The sequence below is a fragment of the Ursus maritimus genome, unplaced genomic scaffold (assembly GCF_017311325.1).
Source record: "Ursus maritimus isolate PB19 unplaced genomic scaffold, ASM1731132v1 scaffold_1, whole genome shotgun sequence".
NCBI lineage: Eukaryota > Metazoa > Chordata > Mammalia > Carnivora > Ursidae > Ursus > Ursus maritimus.
The window spans coordinates 83,171,672-83,198,234 of NW_024423343.1; the positions used below are offsets into that span (position 1 = coordinate 83,171,672).

Genomic DNA, 26,563 nt, shown 5'->3' on the forward strand with positions numbered 1-26,563 from the left:
AAAAAAAAAAAGACAAAAACATCCACAGAGATGCGTCAAGCCAAGGATTTTGAGTGACTTAGGGGCTAGTTTATTGCTGCTCTCCTTTCTCCACCCATCTAAAAAAATAAATCATAGCTCTGGCATTTAGAAACCTAGTCATGAACATCATTTATTAATATAAACTTAATCCTGTGCTGTTCTTGGGTGGGTGGTAAAAACATGAACTAACAACAACTGGCCTAAAACAGGATGATTCTCTCAAATCCTGGGAAGCTGTAGGGAAAGAAACTCCTAATTTGCCCTTTCACCTTATTTATTTTACTGAACGATAAAGTCAAAAAGTGGGGAGGGTAGAGCCAAATCAGAGAAGGTCTAGAAGCTTGCAGGAGATTTTTAAAGTTTCCTAAATAGGTATCAGAAGAGGAGATGGGCTTGGAATCTAGTGTGATTTATATCAATGTATTAATCTGCTAATTTACTAACACTTCTGGGGAAGGTGGGAAATAAGGAAGGCTCTCTGCTTTCTACAATGGAAGAGACCGAGGCAGAAACTTAATTGTGTTCCTATCCCCCGTGTGTAACACTGCTGTCACGTGGCTGGCAACCAGTCCACAAAGGTTCTGGGTTCAAGCATTTGCCCAGCCAATAACGTTAGGAATTTCAGTTGGAAATATGGATCAGGAGGCATTTAAGAATTACTGATATGCAGCTACTGGTCCTGAATGCACATAGCGTGACTTGGGGTGTGGGCAAATCACTACACTGGAACCACATGAAAAGGCACTTTGAAAAAAAATTTTATAAAATGAGGTGGGGAAAATGATTGGTGAAAAATACAAATGAAAAATGGGGAACTATCATCTACAAAAAGGAAGATCCCTAAAATGACCAAACAAGGTGGTTGCCTTCCACCCTCTGCATCAATTCTCTCAGTAAATAGATTACTCTCAAAGAGGCGAAGTCTTCTCTTTCTAAAGCTGGCCTGGAAACAAGAGGGAGAAAACACTAGAGGACATTGCATGATGGCTCAGGGTGACCCTCAAAGGTCATCTAACTCTAGGGTTAAAAATGAGGGCACAGAACTAGAGGTTTGTAGTGGTCAGTTTGGAACACTTCTCCATCTACGGAGAATTCAGGATATTGTGGAGGCGAACCGCTGACTTAAATCCCAGGGACAGGGTGTTTTGTGATCATAGTTAAGAGGAAAGTCATCAAAGCACACACCTTTTTCCTTTTTCCTCTTGAGCTGCAGGGCTATGGTGGGGAACTTGTGCTCTCTGGTGCTTGCTGCTCTGTTCCCTGGCTTTCAATCGGCTTGGCTTTTCCCCTGGATTTCTAGTGCTGTGATAACAGGCCAGAAAAAAAAAAAAAAATGAAAATGAAAAAGGAATCTACAAAACCGAAAAACAAAATGTGTGTGTGTCTCTATGTGCGCGAGCGTCTGTGTGCGCGCGCGCGTGCACAATAGGATTTCACTGAAGATAATGAATTGCAACACTCTAAGCACCAAATTTTAAAACTTAAAAAGTATGAGTAATGGAGTTTTGAAGAAGCAAGATGTGCTCGAGCGGAGTATTTATAGTCCCTTTTTTTGTGAGAGGTTCCCCAGACCTCTGGGTGCATCAGCGAACTGTCCTCCTACTGGAGCGTGCAGCTGCGATTTGGCCCCAGGCACCACCTACCCAGAGTCACTACCTAATGCATTTTACATTTGCACAGATAATAAAGGGGGGGGGGGAGCCGAGAAGGGGCCATTTTCCCCCTCAGCGTTCTGTGTTTCCTTTTGTCGCGGCCGTCAGCTGACACATGGAAAATGTGTACGGTTTTGCTCGCCTTTAATCTGTAATTAAGGATTCCTTGTCCGGGGCTTGCTACCTCTTTTCGCCTTCCCTCCCTGCCCCTCGGCTCTTCCGCTCTCGGTCGGGTGCCCCGAGCCGCAGGCGGGGGGCTCGAGGTCGCCCGGCTGGGCCGCGGGGCCCTCCGTCGGGCCCTGCGCTCCCCTGCCCGAGACCACGCACCCCGGCCCCCCGCCCCGCCCGGTCCCGATCCCCCAGCGAGCCAGCGCCCGGCGTCGGGGCAGCTGTGCCAGGGCTGCCCGGAGCGGGGAAGGACCGCCCGCGGGGCCCCTGGAAGCCTCCGCGGGCGCTCAGCCGCCGCCCTCGCCGCTCGTCCTCTCCCCCGCGCCGCGGCGCCTTCGCGGCCGGCGAGCCCGAGCTCCGGTCCGCCGCGGCCCCCTTGGCGCTCTGCTCGGCCCCGTCCGGAGCTGGCGGAGGGAGCCCTGCACCTCCACTGGCGCGAGAGAAGGGAGAGCCGCGGAGGGACGGCGAGGCCAGAGTCGTAGCCGAGCGGCGGCGGAGCGCCCAGAGCCGAGAGCCGGAGGAGCCCCGAGGCCCAGGGGCTCGTCCGAGGCTGCGGGGCCGAGCGAGCCCCGGGGGCGGCCGCGCTCGCGCTCACACTCGCGCCCACACTCGCGGGGCTCGCTCGCCGCCCCGCCTGGCGCGCGCACTGGCACGCACCCACACTGGCACGCACCCCGCCACGCGCGCTTGACACTCACGCGCTGCCACGCACACGCGCCGCGTGGCCCACGGCTGCCCTTGCTCGCCTGCGCAGGGCCGGAATCTTCCCTGCCGGCCCCCGCCGCGCAGCCCTGGCGGGGCAGAACTCTCCCTAGTCGTCTAAGTATTGACTGAACCGGGTTCCCGGCGGCGGCCGGGCTGTCCTCGGTGAGACGGTAGCATGAGGATGCACTGAGAAAAACAAAAGTACAGATTTCTGTGCCCCCTCCGCTATAAAAAAAAAAAAAAGATTACCTTAAGAAAGAAAGGGGGGGGGGAACCGAGGAAGGCGTGGGGGTGGGCGCAGAGACTCTCCAGGCAGAGTCGGGCTGTTAACTTAAAAAGTACTCTTCTCCGTCTCTCATTATCCAGGCGTCTGTTTAAATCCCACCCCAAGCCGCCAGCGCTCTGCTTTTCCCTTCATACCTGTGCTTTGGGTTACAAACTTCGTTTCTCCTCTCAACCACCAATTGGTTATTTAGGAGGAGAGGAGAAGAGGGGTTAAGAGATGTTTAGGCAGGAGAATATTCAGAAGCCCCGCGTTGATTTGTCACTCGTTTGGTCAAATTAGGTTTCTGAGAAACTTGGAACTTCCAACGCTTAACATCATGTTGAGGCTTCTAAAATGTTTAAAGAGCCTCCCTGCACTAGTATTCTTTTTTATCATTCGATATTTAGTTGAGTGTAGACATTTAGAATTATATGTGTAAGAGGAAAAAAATGCCCCTCGTCCTTGGCTCCCCAAGGCCGTTTGCGTTTCTTTCCGTCTAGGTTGTAGTTCACTTCCTCTCTCGTTCCCACCAGGAGAGATTGTAGACCAAATAGCAAGAAACCTTAATCTGGAGTGTTCTGACTTGGCATCTACCTCTCAAGATCCCACCCCCTCAGTTTGAACTATTATTCAAACTGTAGACTTGGAAATACGGGCTGGTTGGTTGGGCTGGTTGGTTGGTCGTTTAAAATGTGGGAAGAGCTGCGCAGGGGTAAACCGAGGGCCCGGGGGTTGGCCTACAGAAGTCAACCCTTGAAAGGCTGAACAAGAGCGCATGGGAAGTGCATGGAGAAGAGACTGTCTGTAAACAATGATAATCAGGGCTTTCGAAAATCATAAAACTGATTGAAATATCTGATTCATTATTTATTCATCACAGCACAACTTTGCAAATCCAAGAATAGTGTTTGAAAACCAAGCGCCTTCGATTTTGTACATCAACTCGGCAGATGGATCCCCTTTCAAAATGTAGCGAAAGGGTTAAAGCTATAATTTCAGAAAAGTATCTCAGGAAATGACATTAAGATCTGATACATTTCCCTTTCTTTCTGGCAATAATATCTCCCAAAGAAAAAAATATATACTTATTGATATGATGCTAATGTTTCTCATTATGAGGACGAGTGTCAGAATGATGCCTGTTTGTGCAAGTGTTTTTAAAACTGCGAGGACACTTTCACTACTATGAAAGCTGATGAGCCAATGAAGGAGAACTTCTTTTAACTCCATAATAGCAGGTTACATAGTAAATGAACTCGGATGGTCAAATAGCCAATTATGGTATAAATATCCGTTGTTTACGGAGAGGTGTTAAATGAGCCTTTGGAGTACAAAGGATTAGGCCCATCTAAGCTACCACTTGTTCTTCAACCTATTATGTCTTTCCTTAAAAAGGCCAGTGCCACTGTAGGTAATATGCACACAGAACATACTTCTCTATGTTGATTTTAGTTTGCTTTATTTCAATGCACACTGTTGTTTACTTTTTAAAATTTAAATAAATGTCAGCATTGTATAATTTCTATGTTAACAAAGCAGTGAGCAAAATCCCTTGTATGTTTATAAAATATTATTGTTTAATTCACATAGTTTAGAAATTCCAAATGTTGAGAATAGGAAGGAGGCCAAATACCATCTGTTTATAACTATGATGCATCGTAATATGTGTACTTTTAAAAGGAGTTTGGTCAATCATGCCACTATTTTATCTGCTCGGAATATGTTGAAGATTTAAAATGTAATTTACAGGATTACTTTTAGTGCGTTGCATCCAACTGTGAGTTGTAAAGGAATCCGTCTCTTCTGTTTTTCTCAAATTAATCATGTAACAGCCCCAATTAATGGGGGCTGTTAAACGGGTCGCTTTTTGCTTAGCTCCAGAATTCTTCTAACTTTGGCTCAGTCCACCTTCTTGATGCTGATAAAAACTCCAAGGACAAATGAAACAAAACACTCCTAGCTGTGTCTTTCTGCCAGGAGATAGTCACTTAGAATGGGAGGCAGGGTATGGTAGCTAATAATTAGCTAACATCAGCCCTGAGAAATTACCTGTGAAATACTCTTTGGTTCTGGGTTGAAAAACAACATTTGACACTCCCTGTTTTAAAATAGTACATTCTTGTCCCGGAGACTTCTGATTTAACTTACCTTGTATTTCAAATGCATCTAATTGCATACCATGGAACAAAGGGAGTACACTTACTTGCCATAGATGAGCAGGTTTGGAGGTTTTTGTTAAAGTTACAAACTCAGGTTATTTAGTGGGGCATTTTCCCTTCCTGTAGAAACTAGACAAACACAGCAACTGAGCCTTCAGTTCAGAGCAGACATTGCGTCGAAGGCCAGAGGTGGCGTTAAGGTCTTCCGCCATGGGCTCTCTTTTTCAGGAAGGAGGCACTAAAAACTCAGATGTCCTGATAAAGTTTGAAAATGTGATAAAAACATTTATTAGCCAATGATGTTTGCTGGATTGATTTTTTTTTCTTTTTTTTGGCAAGGTAGAATCAGTAAAAAGCTGCCCCTCGAAATGCTTTTGTAGACAAACACATGCAGAAATCTGAACACACACTCCCAAAGCGCTGGGCACGTTCTGATGTTTTACTGCTCAGCTAAGCGTTCAACGGGTGCTCTAGAAAGTGGTTTCTCTGTTCATTTAACGGTAACTGTTTTCTCAAACATTTTAGTTTCAGCAGCTTCCTCTAAAATTCTATCAACCAAGAATATTTACTTACATATAATTAAGAACATTAAGAATACTTTATCGGAGGAAACCAACTCATCTATACATATATTTTTTTTTTCAGTCTCATTGTTACATTTTAAAAGTCTGTGTATTGTCTTTCTGGTCAGATTTTTTCCCCCCCAAATAATGAATCCCCTGGGTCTTTATGCTATAGAGATATACCCAGGCTTGTTTTCCTCTGAGTTAAAATAAGAAAATATCAGACTCTTTATTCTTAAGTAATTCCTCAGGTGTACAAGGTAGAAGAGATGGAACAAAAAAGAGAGAAATGTGGGGGATAAAGAGAAGGAAAATTGGAGAAAGTGTAGGGAAAGGAGGTAAGGGAGCAGACGCTGGAAGTGCGATAAAGCAGCTCATCGAACAAAACTCAACATTGCCTGAGCGCCATAAGCCATAGTCCTTAACAAGCATCATCATTTCCAAGTAAAACCTAGACTATTGCATTCAGATATTAACCAGCTCAGGGAAACTCTTAAGTGAAATTTGATTGAGACTTTGTGGGTCAGTTTTTCCGTTCCACCTTCTTAAGTGAAGCTTGTACTCGATACCCACATTTGCGCTGCGGGAGACAAGAGCCGTAGAGGCATTCTTTGCTTGTAAGGCATTTACAGTCTAGAAGTAAGCCATGGATACATAAAATAAATGAGACTATGCATAAGCATCGTTACATGCTACATACCGGACACGTGAAAATAAAGACCGTTTTAAATGGAGGAATTATTCAGGCATGCTTTCCTTCTGAGTACCTTGGCTAGCAGTGAATTTCTAAGCAAGTTAAGCAAGTCCTTAAATGCATAAACCCTTAGAACTTGACGAGTCTAATGAATTGTGGTAGGTAATATAATCAGAATTGAAATTGGCATGTAGGTGCTCATTTCACGTTCCCTTTAGAGCTGACTTAGAACCATGGCAGTGATCCATGCGAGCACATAAGTCATTGTATAGTCACGTTATCTTGACAACCAAAATCACTTTATAAAATATACTTTAATAAGTTACCATAGAGCCCTGATGTTAAGCCATATAACTTAATCAATACTGAGTGGGCATTTCTAGGTATCATATTTAAATTGAGTAAGAGATAAAAAGAAAAGAATTAAGAATAAGAAAAACGTATGGGAAACTATTTGCTTCTTCCCATTAATATAAAACATGCCAGAAGCTTTTTCTCATTTTGCTCTTTATGAAGAATTACTGACCCAGAGAAAAGTCAGATGAGGACTACCACTAAACAAACAATAAAAGCAGCAACAACAACAACAAACCTTACTTGTTTAGGAGAAAAACAAGAAAAAGTAATAAATTCACCCGTTTTAAAAATTAAGAAGAAAAGACATAAAATTTAATACACACAATAAATAATAAATATTCTTCAGTTTCATATGATGGCTAATTAAGGAAAAGCCCATGTGAAAAATTTGGAAGAGAGATGAATAAAACAAGGTAATTAACTCTGTGCTCCTTCAGCCTTAAAGCAGAGAGAGCAGGCTAAGATTTCTTTTAAGTTGGGACCTGCAGCCACCTCATGGATCAGATCTGCCTTTACAAAATAAAATAAAAGGAATCTCAGTAGCTCTGCAGCTCAAGCTCCAACCTTGGTTTTGGTCCCACTCTGATGTTGGTGCCCCAACATGGCGGCCCCTGAGTGCTTTGCTCTTTGAATTCCTGCCCTTAACACAGACAGTCAACAGCTGGGTTCTTCCTTGTGCTCTTGGCCTTCCCTTGATAGAATCAGCTCTCTGGTATTCCTTCTACCGCATTTGGTTAGTCTTTAAGGGTCGAAGATGCATTTTTTTTTCATCCGTTCTTCAATTTAGTCTTTGTAATGCCCTTGTGATATAGGGAAACTATACCTTTAGTCCCAAACTTCAGAAGAAGCAACTCAAAATTATACCGTTAGTCCACTGCAGAGTCGGGACTGGGAGTCATATCACCTGGTACCCAGGTGCTCCCTCTCCTTTAGACTGCATTTCATACTCGATTCTTCTTTTGAATTGTGGTTATGACAATAAATTACAATTGCAGTCTTTGTGTTGGGTAGAAAGAAGAAGGAAAAGGAGACGGAGAAGAAGGAAGATGGGAAAGAAGAAGAAGACAGGAAGGGGGGAAAAAAAGCCAAAACAATCCCCATAGGGTTTTCTGTGAAGTGGGGAAGGATACATCTTTAAATTGCTCCCCTTCTGCTTACAAAGATGACTGAGGAAAGCACTTCCTAAAATTTGTATCATCTAAAGGAAAAGCTAATTCCAAAGCTATTACAGTGCTTTGTGCTTTGAAGGATAGAAATCTGAAGTAGATAATCCATTGACAGAGCTCCTTAATGAGTTCTTGGGTATGCATGAGTAGGCCACAAGCTTGATTTTCAGTACGAGATGGAGAACTACTCTGTTTAAGAAATTAATAGGAATTCGGAAAAATTGAAAAACAAAATGAGACAAAACACAAACACCTGATGGAGAGGAAAAGAAAATGGTCAAAGGATGGAGGGACATAAGCTATTGTCTTAAAGATAACAAAGCCAGCAACGAATTCCCCATGGTGAGATACAGTTGATTATTACTTCTTTTTTGTATTAAAAGAGTGTATTATACTCCATTCTAAGCTTACACTCCAATGTGATCTCCATCTGTAACCCCAAATCTCCACTGAAATTCTGAGACACAACACTGGCTTGATTTAGTTCCACATTTGGGGAATGAAGGCATAGGGAAGGCAGACAAGGGTAACATTGCAGAAGGCATGATTTAAAATGAAGGCATAGAGTTTTATGCAAACAGGAAATAAGGACAAGAGATGATTAGGAGAAATGGAAGCTGTCTGAGAATGAATACGAAGAAAAAAGGAAACCCATAATACAGGATGTCTGGGGGAAAAATCAGCTAATTTTTCTGTGCTAGACACTTGACATTTTTAAGCTTTTCAACATCTGCGTAAGCTTCTATTAGAATCTAATGTTCTATTTAAGGAATTAATTCTTTCTTGCTAAATGGAGTCAGGCCCGGGGATTGAATTTTCCCTGACAGAGGAACAAAAACACAACATTGGATTTCCAGTCCATCCAACCAGGAGTAGCTCCACCAGACTCAGAAATTTCTACCAAAAGACATCAGTTGGGTTCTGCTTCTTAACCTCCAGTTTCTGAGGTTCCTCTCAGTCACCAACTCAGATGTCTAGCCTCCCTTCTATATGCTTCTCTTATCTACTAGAACTCTTTCGGTTGCAAAAAACAGAAAGATCTGACTCAACTGATGACTCAGTAAGGAAACTGATCATTTCAGACAGCTCGAAGTAGGATGTGAAGTGGCTGCCTCTTTCCACTCTTCCATTCTGATGTGCTATCTTCTCTGACTGCTTCCCCCATGTTCACAAGAGGGCCACAGCAATCCAGCCATCACATTTTTACCACATCCTTCTTTCCAAACACAGGACAAGGGACTTTTTCTTGCTTGAGTCTCTTTATGCAATCAAGGAAAGCTTTTCCCCGAAGCCCCGTAGAATTCCCCATTTGCCTCATTGCATCATAGATGCATAAACTGGCCTGGAGAATGGGAATGACTTCTATCAGTTAAGACCTAACCCTATTTGCAAATAATTTCAATTCACAATTTAAGTATCTTTAAATATTTTTGATAACTTTCAGTCAAGAACTGCAGACAAGATGTGCTACTCTATTCTGGCAGATAGATGACTTGCTTTGACTTTCAAAGTCCTTTTGTTCATTCATTTTTTTTTAATGTATGCAAAGGAAAGACTTGGATTTTAGAAATGTATCTTTTAATCAAACATTTATTGACGTGAATTTTTCAGTAATAATTTCTCCAAAATGTTTAATGTCTTATTTTTATGTTTATTCATGCATTCCTTTTTTGTTCACTCAATAATTCATTTGGGCAGAAATTTCTTCTTTGTTGATTCAAAAAATTGTTTTTAGGTACTTAATATGTACATGGACAGCACGGGGTTCTCAAGAAAAAAGGTGTTAAACAATATTTGTATACCCTCAAACCTAAGACGTATATTTTTTTCATTTTATTTTTAAGAAGGGGGCAACGGGATGAAAACGAGGAGCACGTGGACATTCCCAGTCTTTGCCCATCTTGCTAACCGTGTCTCGTGTTCTGAGGCGCGTCTTGCCTTAAGAGTCCTGCTTTGACAGACAAGTTCCTTGGGGCTGTAGACACGAGAATAAGGAGGAAAGGGAGAGAGAACAAAAGTTCCAAAGGTTAAATCTGGGGGAGGAGGTTATCTTGACAGAAGGCTGGAATTCGAAGACAGATGTAAAGGAGCAGAAGCAGCTGCCACGCGTGAACGACGGAGGCGGGGCAAAAAAACACCCCAAAAAACAAAAACACAAATGAAGAACTTGAGTTATTCGGAAATTATTTTTGGGTGCTGCACTATTGTGGTTTTTCTCCAACCATGATGCTGTTCGGCCGTTATTATTTTGTAGTGCCCAGGACTCGCTTTCTCTATTTGATTGCAAGTGATGAAAATAATTCGCACTAATCAGGCGAAATTTGGCTTATGTGTCAAAAAGTCCTAGAAGATGATCTTGGGCCCTAGGGAGAGAATTCCGTGCACTGTCCTCTGGGATCTGGCTCAGTTCTTTCTCTTTCTCTCTCTCTCTCTCTTTTTCTCTAGGTCCTCATCTGGAATTTTTTTTTTTTTTTTTTTTGGTTTTTTTGTTTTTGTTTTTTCTCTAGAAGGCTATCTCAGTGTGGTGGGAAAGATGGCGCTCATATATTTCGCATGCCCCTCACAGCCTCAGAAGAGAGAACCTATCATATCCAGCATCCAACTCAGACCCTCGTAAAAAGGACACTTACTCACCTGCCTGGGTTACTTTCCCCACACTTGTAGGAGGGGACTTAAGGGAACACAGGACGTAATTCCAGATGACCATACCAGTGTTACCTTGGGATGGATCCTTCAATCCATGTTAAAAATAAAAGCAAAAGCAAAAACAAAAACAAACAAAACTTACCAGCTATTAAGAAGAGGAATAAGTTATGATGCAGTTGATGTTGTGTCTCTCGTTAAACAAATGCTTTCTTGCTTGAGTTATTTACACCACTATCACCATACTGGGTGGAATTTTAACTTAAACTTAGATCTCTAATTGTCTTTTCAAATTTCTTTCAAAGGATTACACTCCAAGGTAACTTTGAAATGAAATTTTGCATGTGCAGAAAAACCCGTAGATAGAGCTACAAGACGGATTAAATGCAGCTAACATTCGTCACTGGAGAAACGATGCACTTGCTCTTAAATGTCATCTAGAAACACTCACGTCCTTTGCAGACCCCCTAAGATGGACAGGTATCCACCACGAGATAAACTTATGTTTTCTCTCATTATTGCCTGTCACTACCACACAGTACAATTGACATTGGAAACAGATCGTAGAATTTGCAAGGTAGAGAGTTTCATGCATTTGAAGGATTCTCATTCAGGTGTCAAGTATCTGTCAAAAACTCTGTCGATTTTTATGGAAAAAGTTTTTAATTTCCAGTGATAAGAGAGTTAGTTATGGAAGGGAAATGTCTGAGTGTAACTAAATTGAAATAGGACTCTGGCATTCTTTCGTATGCCTAAAACTTACACAACTGTTAAAGAGGTCAAGACCCCACACCTGGGTTATATAAAAGACTGGTCACTAGAATGTGGTGCATAACTACTGGTGACCACAAGTGGCTCAGAAGATACTCCAGGCTCTGACTGCGAAGATTTGCTCATAACATAGAAGAAAGTGGTGTATCTTGGTAGAGACAAACTATTTGGATAATCTATTCTAAGTCAACAAAATAAAAATTTATGTACATACTCTTTACTATAGTTATGGTAGATTGAGTTATTACTCCCAATTCTTTCTTATCATAGAATTATACACTATACACCCATGCCCTTTTCCAGGGACTTCGCCGTGCATCCTACCAGCGGGCAGGGTATTCTCCCCAGTATGTTGAATTTAGGCTTGGCTGTCACTTGCTTTGAACGATGAAACTGGGTGGCAGTGACAGTGTACCTATTCTAAGCTGAGGCTCTAGCAGGCATTGCGTATGCCCTCCACGTGAACGGTCACTCACCAGGAGTATACCGTGGGCTGGGTAACCTGAATTCCAAGGAGAATATGGAGATACACGAAGTAGACCTGAACCCAGCCGTCAGCCTGGAACCCAGGCGGGGAAGCTGGAGTTGAGTCTTGTACAAGTGAATTACAGCAACTGACAGGCTCATGAGAGAAAAATAAAGGCTTGTTTTTTTAAGTCACTGAATTTTGGAGTGGTTTTTTATGCAGCATTATTATAGCAATAGCTGACTAATAGAGTAGTATTTCTTTCCTCTCCCTACAAGTGTTTTGAAATTGATGGTGCATCTAACAACTCATAGCATTTAAGATCAAGGAAATTCACTAATTATACAGTTAATCATTTAATTAGAATTATAGGAAGTGGTACAAAAAGGATGCGAAGAGCACAAAACACAGAGACCTAATCTAATCTGAGAGTCAGGAAATGTTTCTCTGAGGAAGTGACATTGAAGCTGAGCTCTAGCCTTTGGCTAAGCAAAGTTGGGGGCAGGGAGAGAAGCATTCCAAATGAAGGGAACAAGCTTTTCAAAGTCCCTAAGGTAAGAAAGAGAAGCTCATTTCTTACAGAGAAGTCTCTGGAAAGCAAAGGAAACACGAAAGTGCCAAGAGCATGGTGGTTAGTGGGGTTTACTACAGTATCATGGGCTGAATTGTGTCTTTCCTAAACTTCATATATTGAAGTCCTACCACCCAGCACCTCAGAATGTGACTGTATTTGGAGATAGGGTGTTTAAATTAAAACGAGGTTAAATTAGGGTGGGCCCTCTATCAGCCTGACTGGTGCCTGTATAAGAAGAGAAGACTCAAACACAGACACAGACACACACAAAGGGAAAATCATGTGAAGACCTGGGAGAAGACAACCATCTATAAGACAACAAGAGATGCCCAGGAATCAACTCTATCAATACCTTGATCTTGGACTCCAGAATTGTGAGAAAATAAGTTTCTGTTAATGAAGCCAGCTAGCCTGGCACTTTGTTATGGCGGTCTGTCTTAGCACATTCGGGCTGCTCTAACAAAAATACCATACACTGGGTGGCTAATAAAAAACAGAAATTTATTCTTCATACTTCTGGAGGCTGGAAGTCCCTGATTAAGTGCCTGGTAAGATTCAGTGTCTGGTGAGAGCCCACTTTGTTTTCATAGACTGTCATCTTCTTGCTTGTTCCTACATGATGGAAGGGGCAGGGGACTCTTTCATAAGGGCGTTACACCCAACATGAGGGCTCACCCTCATGACCTAATCACTTCCCTTCCTAATATCATCACATCGGGGGTTAGGATTTCAATTATGAATTTTGGGGGGACACAAACATTCAGTTTATTGTAACAAATTAATACACACTACAAGCCCAGTATTAAGTACCGTGCCCAGAAGTAGTAGCTGCCCAGTATATATTTGTTGGATTAATTAATGATGGAACTGAACAAGCCATATGAAATACACCACATTAAGGATTTAAATTTTTTTAATCTAAAGAGCAATAGAAAGTCATTGATGGTTTTAAGAAGGAAGTAAATTTATCAGATTGGTTTTAGAAAGTTTTCTCTGTAGAAATAATGGATTGGAGGGGAGGAGAATTAGGAGGTCATCACAGGGGAAGACGGTGGTAGCTTACACTAAAGCAGGGGCAGTGGAGATGGGGACAAGTGGATTAGTTCAGGACATATTCAGTAGAGAAATCAAGGGGCTTCGTGGCTGGTTAGACAATGAAGGAGAAGGAGAGGTCAGAATGACTTTCTGGTTTGTGAAATTGAGATGGAAAACCCTGGCAGAGATCCATATTTGTGAGGAAGCCCACCAGAATGGTTTGTGGCAAATTGAGATGCCTATGGGATGTCAAGAAAAGACTTCCAGTTACAGTATTGTTATGGTGTAGATATCCTGAAAATTGTCCCACTACAAATACTAAAATTCTAGATACGACAAAATAAATGCTCTTCAATCCATAGTTGAGGTCACAAGAAAGTAAGAAACATCACCAAAAGGAAGAAGGACCATAAGGAAGAGAGAACTGAGACCCCATGTGATAATGACATAAACTAACAAGGCAGGTCGTAAGTAAGCTGGAGCAGGCTAGGGTGATGGAAACCTAGGAAGTTTCATTTTCATACTCAGCAATACACAGAAAATAAGGCCTTGGAAATTCTGAGGGAGATGGGGGCGGAGGGATGTTGAGACTGAAACTTACAAAAATCCAGGATCATTTAAGGGCTACTCTTTCAGTAAAATGGTAGACAGGAAATAATCAGCAAACTAACACAAAGAGAAAACAAGGAAGTAAGCTATCTAGCCTTGGGTGCAAGGTGGGAAATAAGCCTTCCCAGAAAATTTATAAACACAGACATGTCATGTGATTTATATCATTGTACACCAATCGTATGAGCATGGTGTTCAAACTGTATGGCCTCTAAGACTCCATGTTGAGATGTCAATGTATTCCCAGCAGAAGCAAACTGAGAGCAAATCTAGTTATACAACCTTACCCCAGGCCATATGTGATGTCTCCAGTTGAAGCCGATTAAAGAGGAGCTCACCATTCAAAATTCCAAAACAAACAAGGTACCAATCCACCTTGAGAGATTTAGGAAAGAGAAAAAAACAGCAGAATTATACTCCCAGAAATTGCAGACCTATCAGATAATAGTAGGTAATAATAATCAGAGAGACTGTAACACATATAGATTTAAAAGATCTAAAGCATTAGAGAAAGAAAAATAAAAGCATTAAAAACAAGATATGGATAGATCTGAAAAAGGACAAATTAGAAATTCTAGAAATGTAAAATACTGCCCTCGAAGTTAAATGCAATCAGTGGTTTTAAGGGCATATTAGATACAGTTTATGTGGAATTCATTACCTTGGAAGTAAATCTGAGGTTGTAAAGAAAATAGATCTGAGGTTATACATATATTTGTATATATAATTTACACACAAATATATACACGAAGGGAGGTTCAAATGAAAAAGTCCCTCATAGTAGAAATTTCATAAAGGGATTTAGTAAAAGGAATAGGACAAACATCAACCTATTAATGCAGATTATCTACAAAGGAATGCTAATGAGATTAACAACAGACTTCTCAATTGCAACATAATAGGCAAAATAGAATAATATCTAAAAATGTTGAGAGAAAATAGCTGTTTATCAACAATTCTATATCCATGTATATTCCACTCTATACCGATATCATTCAAGAATGCAGTCAAAAGCAGATAATTCTTTCCAGATAAATAATGAGAAAGCTTATGACTCACAGAACTTTGCTGGAAGAACCAAGTCGGAATGTTCTTCACAGAAAGAAATTGAACCCAGACAAGGATGAGATGTAAGAAGCAATAGTGACAAAATAAAATGGTAAATACAGAATAAGTCTAAACAAGCATTTTCTGGAAAAAATGGTAAAAGTAACCATTTGGAGCATAAAATCAAGATGAAACATCTCCTGACTTTATAGTTGTTACTTCTGAGGGGAGGAGGGCTACACTGGGTAATTCAACTATGTGAGTAAAGTTTAATTTCCTAAGTTGGATAGTAGACAGAGGTTATGATTCTATAACTCATTTCTTTTTATGTGTAAGAATGTGTCATAAGAAATTTAGAAATCAATAAATTATCTTTTTTAAAAAAGCAGAGTGGCTATGAAAGTCTGAAAAACAATAATAAGAAGAGTGAAGAATAAGCAGATTTTAAGTGTCATTATGTTTTCGTATTAGTTAAAAAGAGGGTAAACGTATTCATTAACCTTAGGCCTTACAAAGTTAGAGTAAAAGAACAGAAATAAAATATATGATTTCCAAACAAGAAGAAATTTTAAAAGATAACAAACTCAGTTGACCCAAAAAAGAACAAAAAAGGAAAACAGAATGATAGTAAATAAATAAATAAATAAATAAATAAATAAAAGCACAAAATACAATGGTGGAAATAAACCCAAATATAGAAGACATTACAATAAATACAAACAACCTAAGTTGCCCAGCTAAAGCAGGTATTGAAAGATTGAATTTGTATTTTAAACATTTAGGTAAATAATTTCTACTGAAAATGCATCCAAATCTTAAGGATGTAAAAAGTTTGAAAGTGAAGTTCTATGAAAAGAAACATAAGATAAATATCAACTAAAATAAAAACAAAAACAAAAATTGGTGCTGCTGTATAATATCAGAAACCCAGACTTTAAGGCAAAAACCATTACGGAAACAGTGTTAGGAACGATGAATTGTGGCCAGCTCGTGAGGGTGGAAGGAAGAGGTCACCTGGATGATATACCACTTCTGAACTTGCAGTCATCAAATAGCACACATTCAAAATACATGAAGGAAAAACTGATCACATTTTAGGGAAGAAAAGGACAAACATACAATCACAGTGAAAATATTGTTAAGGTTCTTACCTCAGTAATTGGCAAGTCAAGCAAACAAAAATTTAAGTGAGGCTATACAAAATCGGGACAAATTATAAGCCTGCTATGATTGATATATATTGAACCTTAAACCCAAAAGTTTGAGAGCATGAAATTTTTTGAGGCACACTTGGAGCATTTGCCGAATCGATCACTCACTGGGTCTCAAAGAAGTCTCAACAAATACAAGAACTGATCTAAATAAGATTAATTTAGAAATTAGAAAATAGAGTTGAATACAATGTGATTAAATTAGAACTCAACAACAAAAATCTATTTGAAAATGCAAAGTACACATAAACTAATTTATGACTTGAAGAACTGAAGGATAATACAAATATTATGTGGCAAATATTGAGTGATACTTCTTCCCCTTCTTAAATAATTCAGTCTTAATGCTATTAAGGGAGACAGAGTAGGTAGGTGGAGCTGCAGTAGCTCAGAGGAGGATATCAGAGCCAAAGAAGGTTGAGGAGAACATCCACTCAGGGATGGCAGGCAGTCTAGCATGGAGGTATCAGCCCGCACCTGGTGAGAAAGTGTCCACTCCGGAGAATCAGAGCCCGAGCAGGAAAGGAGGCCATCTGTGTGGGGAAGGGGGTAGGTGGGAATAGTAGGTTGGTTGCATAAAGTGAGGTTGATCACATAAGTAAATCTCTGAAGAAGTATGGAAGCTAGGCTTCTCATTAGTAGAGAAGGTAATTATGTATATGGAAAGGGAAAAAACTGGAGTAAACATGTGAACTTGGAAGTGTCAGCATGAACTCATGGTTTTCAACACGTACAGATAGATAGAAATAAACTTAGATGTAAATATATGGTATAGGCATACATATTCTTCCTGGTTCTGTCTCCTGTCAGGGTCTGGAAGCAGCAACACTCTGATAACAATGAGCACATACAGCACATGGATCTTGGCTTCTCAATACCATTGTCCAGGAAAAGGAGATAGGATTTCCTAGAGAAATGGTTGATTCTGGTCCTGGAGAGAGGAAAAGTACAAGAAGAACCTGGAGGGACACCTGGGTGGCTCAGTTGGTTAAGTGTCTGCCTTCGGCTCAGGTCATGATCCCGGAGTCCTGGGATCAAGTCCCTCATTGGGCTCCTTGCTCAGTGGGGAACCTGCTTCTCCCTCTGCCTCTGCCGCTCCCTCTGCTTGTATGTGCGCTCTCTCTCTGACAAATAAATAAAATCTTAAAAAAAAAAAGAAGAAGAAGAAGAACCTGGAACTTCTGCCAGAAACCAATGAAGTGGTTAAAAAAAAAATGATGGGGACATATGAAAAGGCCCTAGAAGCCAGCTTAAAAAGGGGCTCCTATTGACCACATTGGTCATAGTCGAGTATCAAAATTAATATTGATAGTAATATAAAAATAGCTTATAGAATTTACAATATTAAGTAAAATAAGAAAAATGAGACCATATCAACATTAATGAATAAATTTAAGTTTTACAAAAATGGGATATCTATATAATTTCAAAGTACCTCCCCACAAAAGTGGGGGGGGTGGTAACTTATACTGGAAGAGCCTAGAAGACATCACTTTTAGGATGGTCAAAAGATGTCAAGAAAACATCAGTTATTGAAATCAAGCTGGTATGATGCATTGAGAGGAACTCAGTATTGCTTTTGTGACACGGTGACCTGAGTCTAATCATGAGGAAGCATCGGACAAACTTAAACCAAAGGAAATTCTGCAAAATAACTAGACTTACCTTCAAAAGCATGAAAATCATAAAAATCCAGGGCAGACTGGAAAGTATTCCAGACTGGAAGAGACCAAAGAGACATGACAACTTAATGCAGCATGTGATTCTGACCTGGATCTTTTGGTAACAAAAAATATTGTTGCATCGATCAATGACTCCAGAGTGTGGTCTGTTGACTAAAGGGCAGGAGCGTATCAACGTTCATCTTCTGCTTTTGTTGGTTGTGTTGCAGTTCAGTAGAAAGTTGTTCTCGTTTGTAGAAAACATATTCAAGTGTTTGGGGCTTACACAACATCAGGTCAGCAACTTAAAAGTATTCAGAAAAAATGGCTTATTTGTACTCTGTGTCTAGATTTCTTTGCAAATTTTTGACTGATGTGTGGAAGCGTTGAATCACTCCATTGTACACCTGAAACTAGTACAACGCTGCATGTTAACTAACTGGAATTGAAATAGAAACTTAGAAAACCCCCAAAATTTAAAGAAAGCAACCACTAGCAAGCAAACAAAAAAATCTGTGATGTAGTGTAAGTAGTGCTTAGAGGTAAATGTACAGTCTTCACAATTTATAATTCAAAAGAAGAAGATTAAAAATAGCAGTTGACTATTCCATTCGATACACTAGGAAAAAAAAACCCAGCCACTGAACTCTAAATAAATCGAGAGAAAGGGGAAGTAAAAGGTCAAACAACAGAATGAATCAATTCGAAGACAAAGAAGTAAGAGAGAGGGTGCATAGTGGCCCTTCTCCACCTTTGGGCAGCAGCTAGAACTTTCTTCCTTACTTGCTTAGGAAATGGATGCTCTTGCAGAAAGAGAGAGGAGGAGTCAGTTCTTAAATTTTGATTTTGAAACCCCGAGTATTTGTGTATTTGAAGAATGAAGGCCTTAAAGAGTTCAAAGCATGACATTAATATCACAAGCCAACGATCTGGGAAAAAGAGATGAAAAGCCAGTGTTTTTCACATCATATTATATGAAGACCCCAAAAATAGGCTGAAGAAGGGAAGAAAAGGAGAAAACGGTCGGAAGGGAAACACAGAGCTTATATGCTGGTAGTGCTTCTGTGAAGGGACTTTGGCCTGACCCTCCCACACCTAAGCTGGGAGAAATGTCCAAGATTAAAGGAATCTGGGAGCAGAGAGCTACCTGATCTTGTATCTTGGGGGAACGCAAAGAGGCCTCCAGGCTCACGGCTTCCCTATTGGCCACCATAACACGGGAGCAGCAGAACTGTGTGGGTGTTCGGGAAACCAGTCAGAGACAGCCTCTGTGTTCCGGACATCCCACTGAATCTCTGAAAGAACCACGTGGTTTCTTTAGGCCTCAAAGACAGGGTGTTTAAGTTAGGATTAAGGTCAAGTTACACAAGTGAATAAAGTCCAGACAGCGTGGTGACATCTTGGAGACTTGCATGGATTCACACTGGAGAACCAGGATTGTTAACATATCTCTCAGTGAACGTCAGCATGAGTAGATGACTCTCATCTGATTATCCCGTTTCTTTATAAGCTATCCGGAACATAGTCCCCAAAATATCTCACGGGCTCTTTTATAGGCTACTGGATAGGTGGATGGATGGATACCTGGATGCATGGGCAGATGGCTAGATGGCTAGATAATAAAAGGGCAGTCCCTAAATTGCAGTACTCTACAAGCCACTTGTTATCGGACTTCATGCCATGAAGAATGCCACCAAGAGAATAGCTAAATCACCCTCATTCACTCATGCCCATCCTCATCCTTCTTCCCAAGATCAGCAGTAACTGAGAGTGGTAGGGGAACAGACTCTTTTTTTTTTTTTAAAGATTTTATTTATTTATTTATTTATTTATTTATTTATTTATTTATTTATTTATTTATTTATTTATTTATTTATTTGAGAGAGAGAGAGAGAGAGAGCATGAGGGGGAAGGGTCAGAGGGAGAAGCAGACTCCCTGCTGAGCAGGGAGCCCGATGTAGGACTCAATCCTGGGACTCCAGGATCATAACCCTGAGCCGAAGGCAGTCGCTTAACCAACTGAGCCACCCAGGCACCCCACAGACTCTTAATCATTTTCCTCCGGAGCCAAAATAGCCCCCGAGGTCAGTAGAAAAATCAAGTGGCTTTGCAAAGCCGCACATTAGAAGTTATCATTGGGAGTTACAGACACTGAAAAGTATTTTTAAAAAAGACATTTCTTCCAAGTTTCCTGTTTACTGAAAGAAACAAAGGGCATTTGGATTATTTTCACCTTGTTTGGAATCTTCACTTTTTATCTTGGTGTTACTACACTTTTATTTGTATGTTTAGGGAGATCTTAGCAGGAGCAAATTTATTATTCTAAAGCTGTCTACAGATGTACGCTCACACAGCATAACCAAATCACAATTCTATGCAGGATTTTTTTTTCTTCTGTCTTAGATTTTGCAGTTCTTAAAGAAAATGTGAATGCCGTGGTATGTCACAACTTCTGTTAGAGAAGTCCGAGGAAAAGAAGTACAACGTGGTGATCAGCCTTGGCAGTCCCCACATGCAGTGTGATTATATTGTAATACTGTTTGATGCAGTCGTATGTTTGATCAGTTTCAAGAGATGAATATCACCTCACTTCAAACAATATGATACAGTCTCATTGTATGGAATTATGGCTGCTGTCAATCAGCATATGGCATAACCCTTAAAGTGCCATCTTTGGGGAATGCCATAAAAATGATTGCAACACTTGCATTAATTAGTAAGTTTTTACACGAAAACCCAGCATAACCTGTTAAGACAATTTATCTGCTATATCTCTGTTCATTTTTGTTATCATAAAAATATGTATATAACCCCTACATGCATACACTCAGCTGATTAGCTCAACTTATTAGAACAGCCGTGCTGATAACAAAGATATCATAAGAACGAGCCCCCTACTTCTGTGTGGGTCAGTAAACTGTACTTTCTGTATTTTGTTTTATGGTCCCCAAATATACCCCCCCCTTGAACCAACTAGCCTACCAAAGTGAGGGGTGGGTGCAAAGTAAGGGTAAACATTAAATTACCACTAGGTCTATGTTCTTGACAAAACAAACTAAAAATTTGCCAAATGATAAATAAATGGCATACAGATGTATTTGATATGGTAAATAGAGATTCAGTCTTTTGAATGTCAAAAATTTCATTTCGTTAATGTTAATGGTTAGATAGAGCATTTTAAGGGAATAAGAATTATGATCTTTTTTATATTCACTATAGACTATTTTGTCTCTTGCTTGAGGTTGTGTTTCTTTGTTATCAGTTATTGTCTTTGTCTTAGGTTTTGCCATCCTCACCCAATAACACCTGTTGTTTCAACTGTTCCCAATGTGTACATAATTGGAGGCGTTATTGCTTTGACATGGTACATACTAATTTGACCTGGGACTTAACATACTTTCTCAAGGGACTTAGCATACTTTCCCCAGATTCAACTGTGGGTTTTTTGTTTGTTTGTTTTGTTTTGTTTTGTTTTAAAGAATTTATTTATTTGAGAGAGGAGAGTGAGAGAGGAGAGAGAGAGAGAGAGCAATGAGCGGGGGAAGGGGCAGAGGGAGAGGAAGAAGCAGATGCCCCACTGAGCAGGAAGCCTGATGTGGGGCTCGATCCCAGCACCCTGATATCATGACCCAAGCTGAAGGCAGACGCTCAACCGACTGAGCCACCCAGGCGCCCCTTAACTATTTATTGACTGTGTGTATCACTGGGGTATTGTGTGCCTTTTCCCAAGGAATTCCTCTTCCACCATGTTTTCTGGCATTCTCCTTTCTACTTTCACCTAGGCTCCTGGACTGCCATCAACTGAGAAACCACTCGTGGTGAAAGCCATCCCTGCCTCTCAGTATTCACGACATTGTCTAATCCTCTCCCCTTGAGTATGGGCTGAACCTAGTGACTTGCTTTTAGTGATAGAATATGGATGTCACTTCTATGATTAGGTTATAAAAGACTACGACTTCTGTCATAGGGACTTCCTTGCTGGCTCTAATGAACCATGCTTCCATGTTGGAGAGCCCCATATGGCAAGGAACTGAGCGTAGCCTCTGGCCAACAGCCAGCAAGGAACTGAGACTCTCATTCCAATAGCCAGTGAGGAACTGAGTCCAGCCAATTAGTAAATGTGAGCTTAGAAGTGGATCCTGCCTCAGCTAACCCTTGATGTGATTGTGGCACCTGATGACATCTCTACTGCAAGACCCTGGTGCAAAAGACTCTGCCAGGTTGTACACAGATTCCAAACCCACAGAAACTGTGAGGTAGTAAATGCGTGGGGTTTTAATGGACTTTGGGTTTATTCGTTACATAGCAACAGACAACTAACACAACTACTATCTCAGTGAACACGCTGAGAGCTCACTACTCTCCTTTTATTGTGAGTAGTAAAAGAGTGGGGCTGGAGATCTTTACACTTTTGCCTTCAAAATATAGACAATTTCATACCTAGGGGCAGACTACATGGAAGTGCTGAGCAAGTCCATGAAGAGACATATGACATCTTTAGGACCTTCCCACAGAGACACTGCCATTTTTCACGGGCAAGAGATATTGCCCAGTGTTTTACTCTTTGGGATAGGATTATAAAAGTGCAATTTCTTTTTCTGTAGCAAGTTTGGCACATAAACAGACTAGGGTTATGGAAATATCAAATGGTTTTTATTCATGTCACTGATGGTATATTCTCATCTCTTTGTTTCACAGGTTCTTTCTCCCATCAGCACATCATGTCAGAAGCTTGTTGAGGGTGCGATGGACCATCCCCCTGGAGCCTTCGAAACTGTACAGGAAGGTTGTCTTATTACTGGTAGCAAGATGAGTTGAACAACGCATCCTAAAACAGGGTCTTTATTTTGTGAACTGTTTTATTTACTTAATTATCCACATGAATGGAGGGGAATGGTGATGAAAAGTAATTAGAGTGGTCAATAATCAAAAGCTTTTTATTTTAAGATTTAATACATAGATTTGATCTTTCCTAAGTGTGTTTAACCCAATATTGAGATCTTCTTATTTCCTTGATTCATATCTCCTGCAAAGACACACTCTAGTAAGGTGTTGGATAGGAGAGGGAAGTCAATTTGGTATTGAACACATTCCATGGGTGGGCCATGTGTGATTTATCAAATAATTGATTTATTTAAAGGGTCCCTATGTAGTCTAAGATTTAAAACAACAGTAAGGAAAAAAGAAAACAATGAGATTATTTTTTTTATTAGATTAACAAAAATTTTTTAAATGAATTCTCTCCAGGCTAATTTATAGGGAAAATGGCTTATACATAGTTGGTGGGGTTATAAACTGACACAACCTTTTTAGAGAATAATTCTACCAAAATACTTCAACATTTTAAGCCCATTTCATGTCTTAGAATGTATGCCAAGAAAATAAATCTTCACTTGAAAAATATTAAAAGATATTTATTGAAACATTCTTTATAAGAATAAAAATATTAATGCAACCAAGATATCTGTTAAAAGAACTAAATACATTATCAGATATATAAAATAGAAGCTACCTTAGGCAGCTGAAGGGAGACACTTGTATTATGGAAAGGTATTAGCAATATATTGTTAAATTTTTAAATTCAGCCATTGAACAAAATATACATATATTTTGGTTCCAATTTTGTTTTAAAAAATGTCAACTTTCAATGTGCATGGATGAACAACATATACTAAATCATTAAAACTGGTTTTCTTTAATAGAGGAATTATTGTGAGATATTTGAATACTTTCCAGTGAACATGCATTATTTATTAGTGAGAAAAGACAGCTATGTGCACTTTGAAAAATTTTAGATTTTAATTTTTGCCTTTTCTCTTTTGGTCACTGAAAAAAATTCAACACATAATCATCTGTTTCATTTTGTCCTCTAATTGTTCATCTATTTTTTATTCATTAGCTCAGTTAGCATTTATTAATCATCTATCGTGTGTCCTGTGATAGCCACTGAAGAAACAATACGGAACAATTCTTGAATTTGTGTGTCACCTTTGCAGGTATTCCACCCACTACAAAATTATAAATGTCCTAAAACTGGTTCTATGACATCTACTTTTAAAATAATCTCTTTAGTGTCCAGAATTCTGCTGATGGTTGCCAAGAGTTCAGAGAATACCTTTACATTCAAGTTATTTATTGCTAGAGGAGTGATTTTAGAAATCTGAAATTCAAGACTTGAATTCAAATACTAGAGAATATGCATTGGAATGGATTTAAAAACTCAAAGCCCACTAAACAAACAATAACTTTAGGAATAGTAAGGTCTTAGTATGACTATAAAAGTATCCAAAATATCCAATTGGGATAAGCTAGTCACACAGTTCCCAGTGAGCATGGAGTCAGTGTTGGAGCAGAATAACACCTCATCGGCTAACTGTATCGGTACGAGCACATACGTCATCCATACGGAATATGTATGTAAATATGCTCATGCAATGCATACTCACATATACATATTTGGGAATCAAAGATTTAGTAACCATGTACACCCTTCACTACTGGTTTGAAGTTTTTTATATATCACAAATGACCAATTGCATGCAGGACCTATGTGAGTCAACATTCCATCAGGACAGACATCAATAGGAGCTCCCTGAAGAGATTTGGGTGGACGGGTCTGATGGCACACCTGTGAAGGGTGGGGTGCTGGCTCAGCTTTTTCAGTGGACTCTGTGATGATGCAAGTTTCTCAAAAATGTAAATTTGTTTGTTTTCAGTAGAGCCAGTCAAGTGAGATCTTTGTTCATAAATTTTGAAGGGACTGCTGGTACTTGGTAAAAACAAAAACAAAAAAACAAGACCAAAAAACCCAACTCACTGGGATGGTTCGTTCAAGGAGTACTTGGCTGTTTTCCAAAGCTTTTTGTATCTTTCCCACAGAAAGTCCCAGAGACTTAATCTGCCACCGTCCTTTGTTTCATTTCCCTGTCATTAATCAGATGACACACTGAGAGAAGAACAGAGGTTGAAGGAAAAAAGTAAAAGAAGATATGAGCAAAGAAGACAAGAGAAGACACAGAAAAGAAATTGAATATGGGTACGCAAACCACAGTTTCTCCGTCTATCTATATGAGAATTTTAGGATATTTGATGTTGATAATGACTACACTTGGAAAAGAGTTCTTTGGAACAAATACAGTTGTGTGAGACTTAAGTGTTAAAAACTAGACAGCAGGCCCAAGCTGGAGTCGTTTATACTATGCCCATATGCCAAAACTGAGACTAATTACAGTTTTGGCTCTTCTAGAAATGGAATCTTAAACCAGTCAGTTGGGGATCCCTGATCAGCACTAGATAGGCCCCTGCTATCCCCTAAAAGGAAGTGGCCTTGCAATCACCAACTCCCTTTTTTGTCTTGTGGAACTTTCTATTCCTGCTCCCTTTAGCCTGTAAGTCTTTCATTTCGTAGAGCTCCGCAAAACCCTTCTCTATCTGCTAGACTGGATGCTGCCCGATTTGAATCAATTGTTGCTCATATAAACTCTTATGTTAATATGACTCAGTTTATCTTTTAACATAAGCTATAATCACCTTCTGAGATCTGTGAGGCATTGCTCACTTGAAAATTTCTAGGCTTGACATTGGGAGCTAAAGCTTCTCGTCCAAGCCTTCTCAAAATGGCTGTACAATCGAGAGCACATTATTTGCTTCGGTATCCCTATTTATTAAAAACAAAAAGGTAAACAATGCTTAAAGCACCCATCTCACGTAACAAATGTGAAAATAGGAGACACATTGAAGACAGGAAAGTGTTTTGAAAGATTCAGAACTAATTGCAAAATTCAGGCATTAAAACCAAATAAAGATTTTTTTGGGGGGTGGTTGTTGATTGAACAAAATATTATCACTAAACCATTAATGGATGAGTTCAGCTAATAAAAGTGTGTGACTTGTGAAGAAATGGATTGGTATTAATTATAAAAATTATATTATAATTAATGTACTGATTAATGATCTACCAATCAATATCAATGGAAGGTTTATTATTTTAAGGAGAATGGGCAATTAGCAGTTTGACACCATGAAAGAGAGAGAGCCAACTGACTGATGGGTCCCCATCAAGTTTAATTTTAATTTGTTTTAAAAGAATCTTCTTCAGGAGTGAATTTAAATGCACATCGCTCTTTCTCTTTTCAGAAAATGAATATATATGTTGTTTAAAAAGCATATCTGAATGACAAAGAATGAAGTCTGGCATACGTAACAAGAAATGGGCACGTCTTCTAAATGGGCTCGATGGTGTGGTGCAAGTCCTATTCTCTCACATAGTAATATAACTGAATTGCTCTTTAAATTAAGTGAATTTGTATGTCCGCTCTCTCTTAATGGAATCAGTTTTGATATACTCTTTGTTCGTGCTGTTACGGGCTTCAGTCTAAGGGTTCTTTGTATTAACTTTTTAAAGTTACATTACAAAGAGGTTTTAAGATTTCCCAACAGGCTTTTATTTAACCAAAGCTTTTGATCTCAAACCTGCTGGGGCCTAGTGAAATCCTTACCAATTCTCCAGTAACTCCTCACTATTGGAATTTGAAAAGACCCACCTGAAGGATTGAACTCCCGGTATGGTTTCAGCCATCCTTTAGATCACTCTATTTAAGCAGGCCGCAAGGGGGTCTAGTGCACCCTTTGTGATCTGCTAAGCAGCCTAAGGTGTCCTTTGCATAAGTTGTACTCCTAAGGAAATAAAAATCAGGAGGACACAGACCTATATTCCTTATTTCCTGCTATCTTCAGTTAAAGGGGGATTGCAGGAGGTCTGCTTAACATCTTTTGCTACCTAAATACCTTTTGGAC

The 26,563-nt window shown here is 39.9% G+C and overlaps 1 protein-coding gene and 1 long non-coding RNA gene across 6 annotated transcripts in view; one reads left to right on the top strand and one right to left on the bottom strand.

Moving 5' to 3' along the window:
• LOC103667694 overlaps positions 1 to 2,953 on the bottom strand; it is an 8,222-nt gene extending 5,269 nt beyond the window's left edge. The window contains exons 1-2 of one of the 2 annotated variants that reach the window (XR_005838898.1): positions 2,540 to 2,950; positions 1,207 to 1,323 (exon numbers count right to left, since the gene is read on the bottom strand). This is a non-coding gene — a long non-coding RNA (uncharacterized LOC103667694). Of the gene's footprint in view, positions 1 to 1,206; positions 1,324 to 2,539 lie in introns of both variants that reach the window. The other variant, XR_005838899.1, reaches the window with a different exon arrangement.
• The window catches only part of GTDC1 (glycosyltransferase like domain containing 1), a 403,613-nt gene extending 377,559 nt beyond the window's left edge, over positions 1 to 26,054 (top strand). The window contains exons 14-16 of one of the 4 annotated variants that reach the window (XR_005838888.1): positions 22,466 to 23,763; positions 24,647 to 24,803; positions 25,904 to 26,054. Coding sequence is in view for 1 of the 4 variants with exons in the window: in XM_040645229.1 (XP_040501163.1) it covers positions 22,466 to 22,553; positions 24,706 to 24,797 (180 nt within the window). In the remaining 3 variants the exon portion in view is untranslated. Of the gene's footprint in view, positions 1 to 22,465; positions 23,764 to 24,646; positions 24,804 to 25,903 lie in introns of those variants that run through there. The other 3 variants (XM_040645229.1, XR_005838889.1, XR_005838892.1) reach the window with 3 other exon arrangements.
• The last annotated feature ends 509 nt before the right edge of the window (positions 26,055 to 26,563 follow it).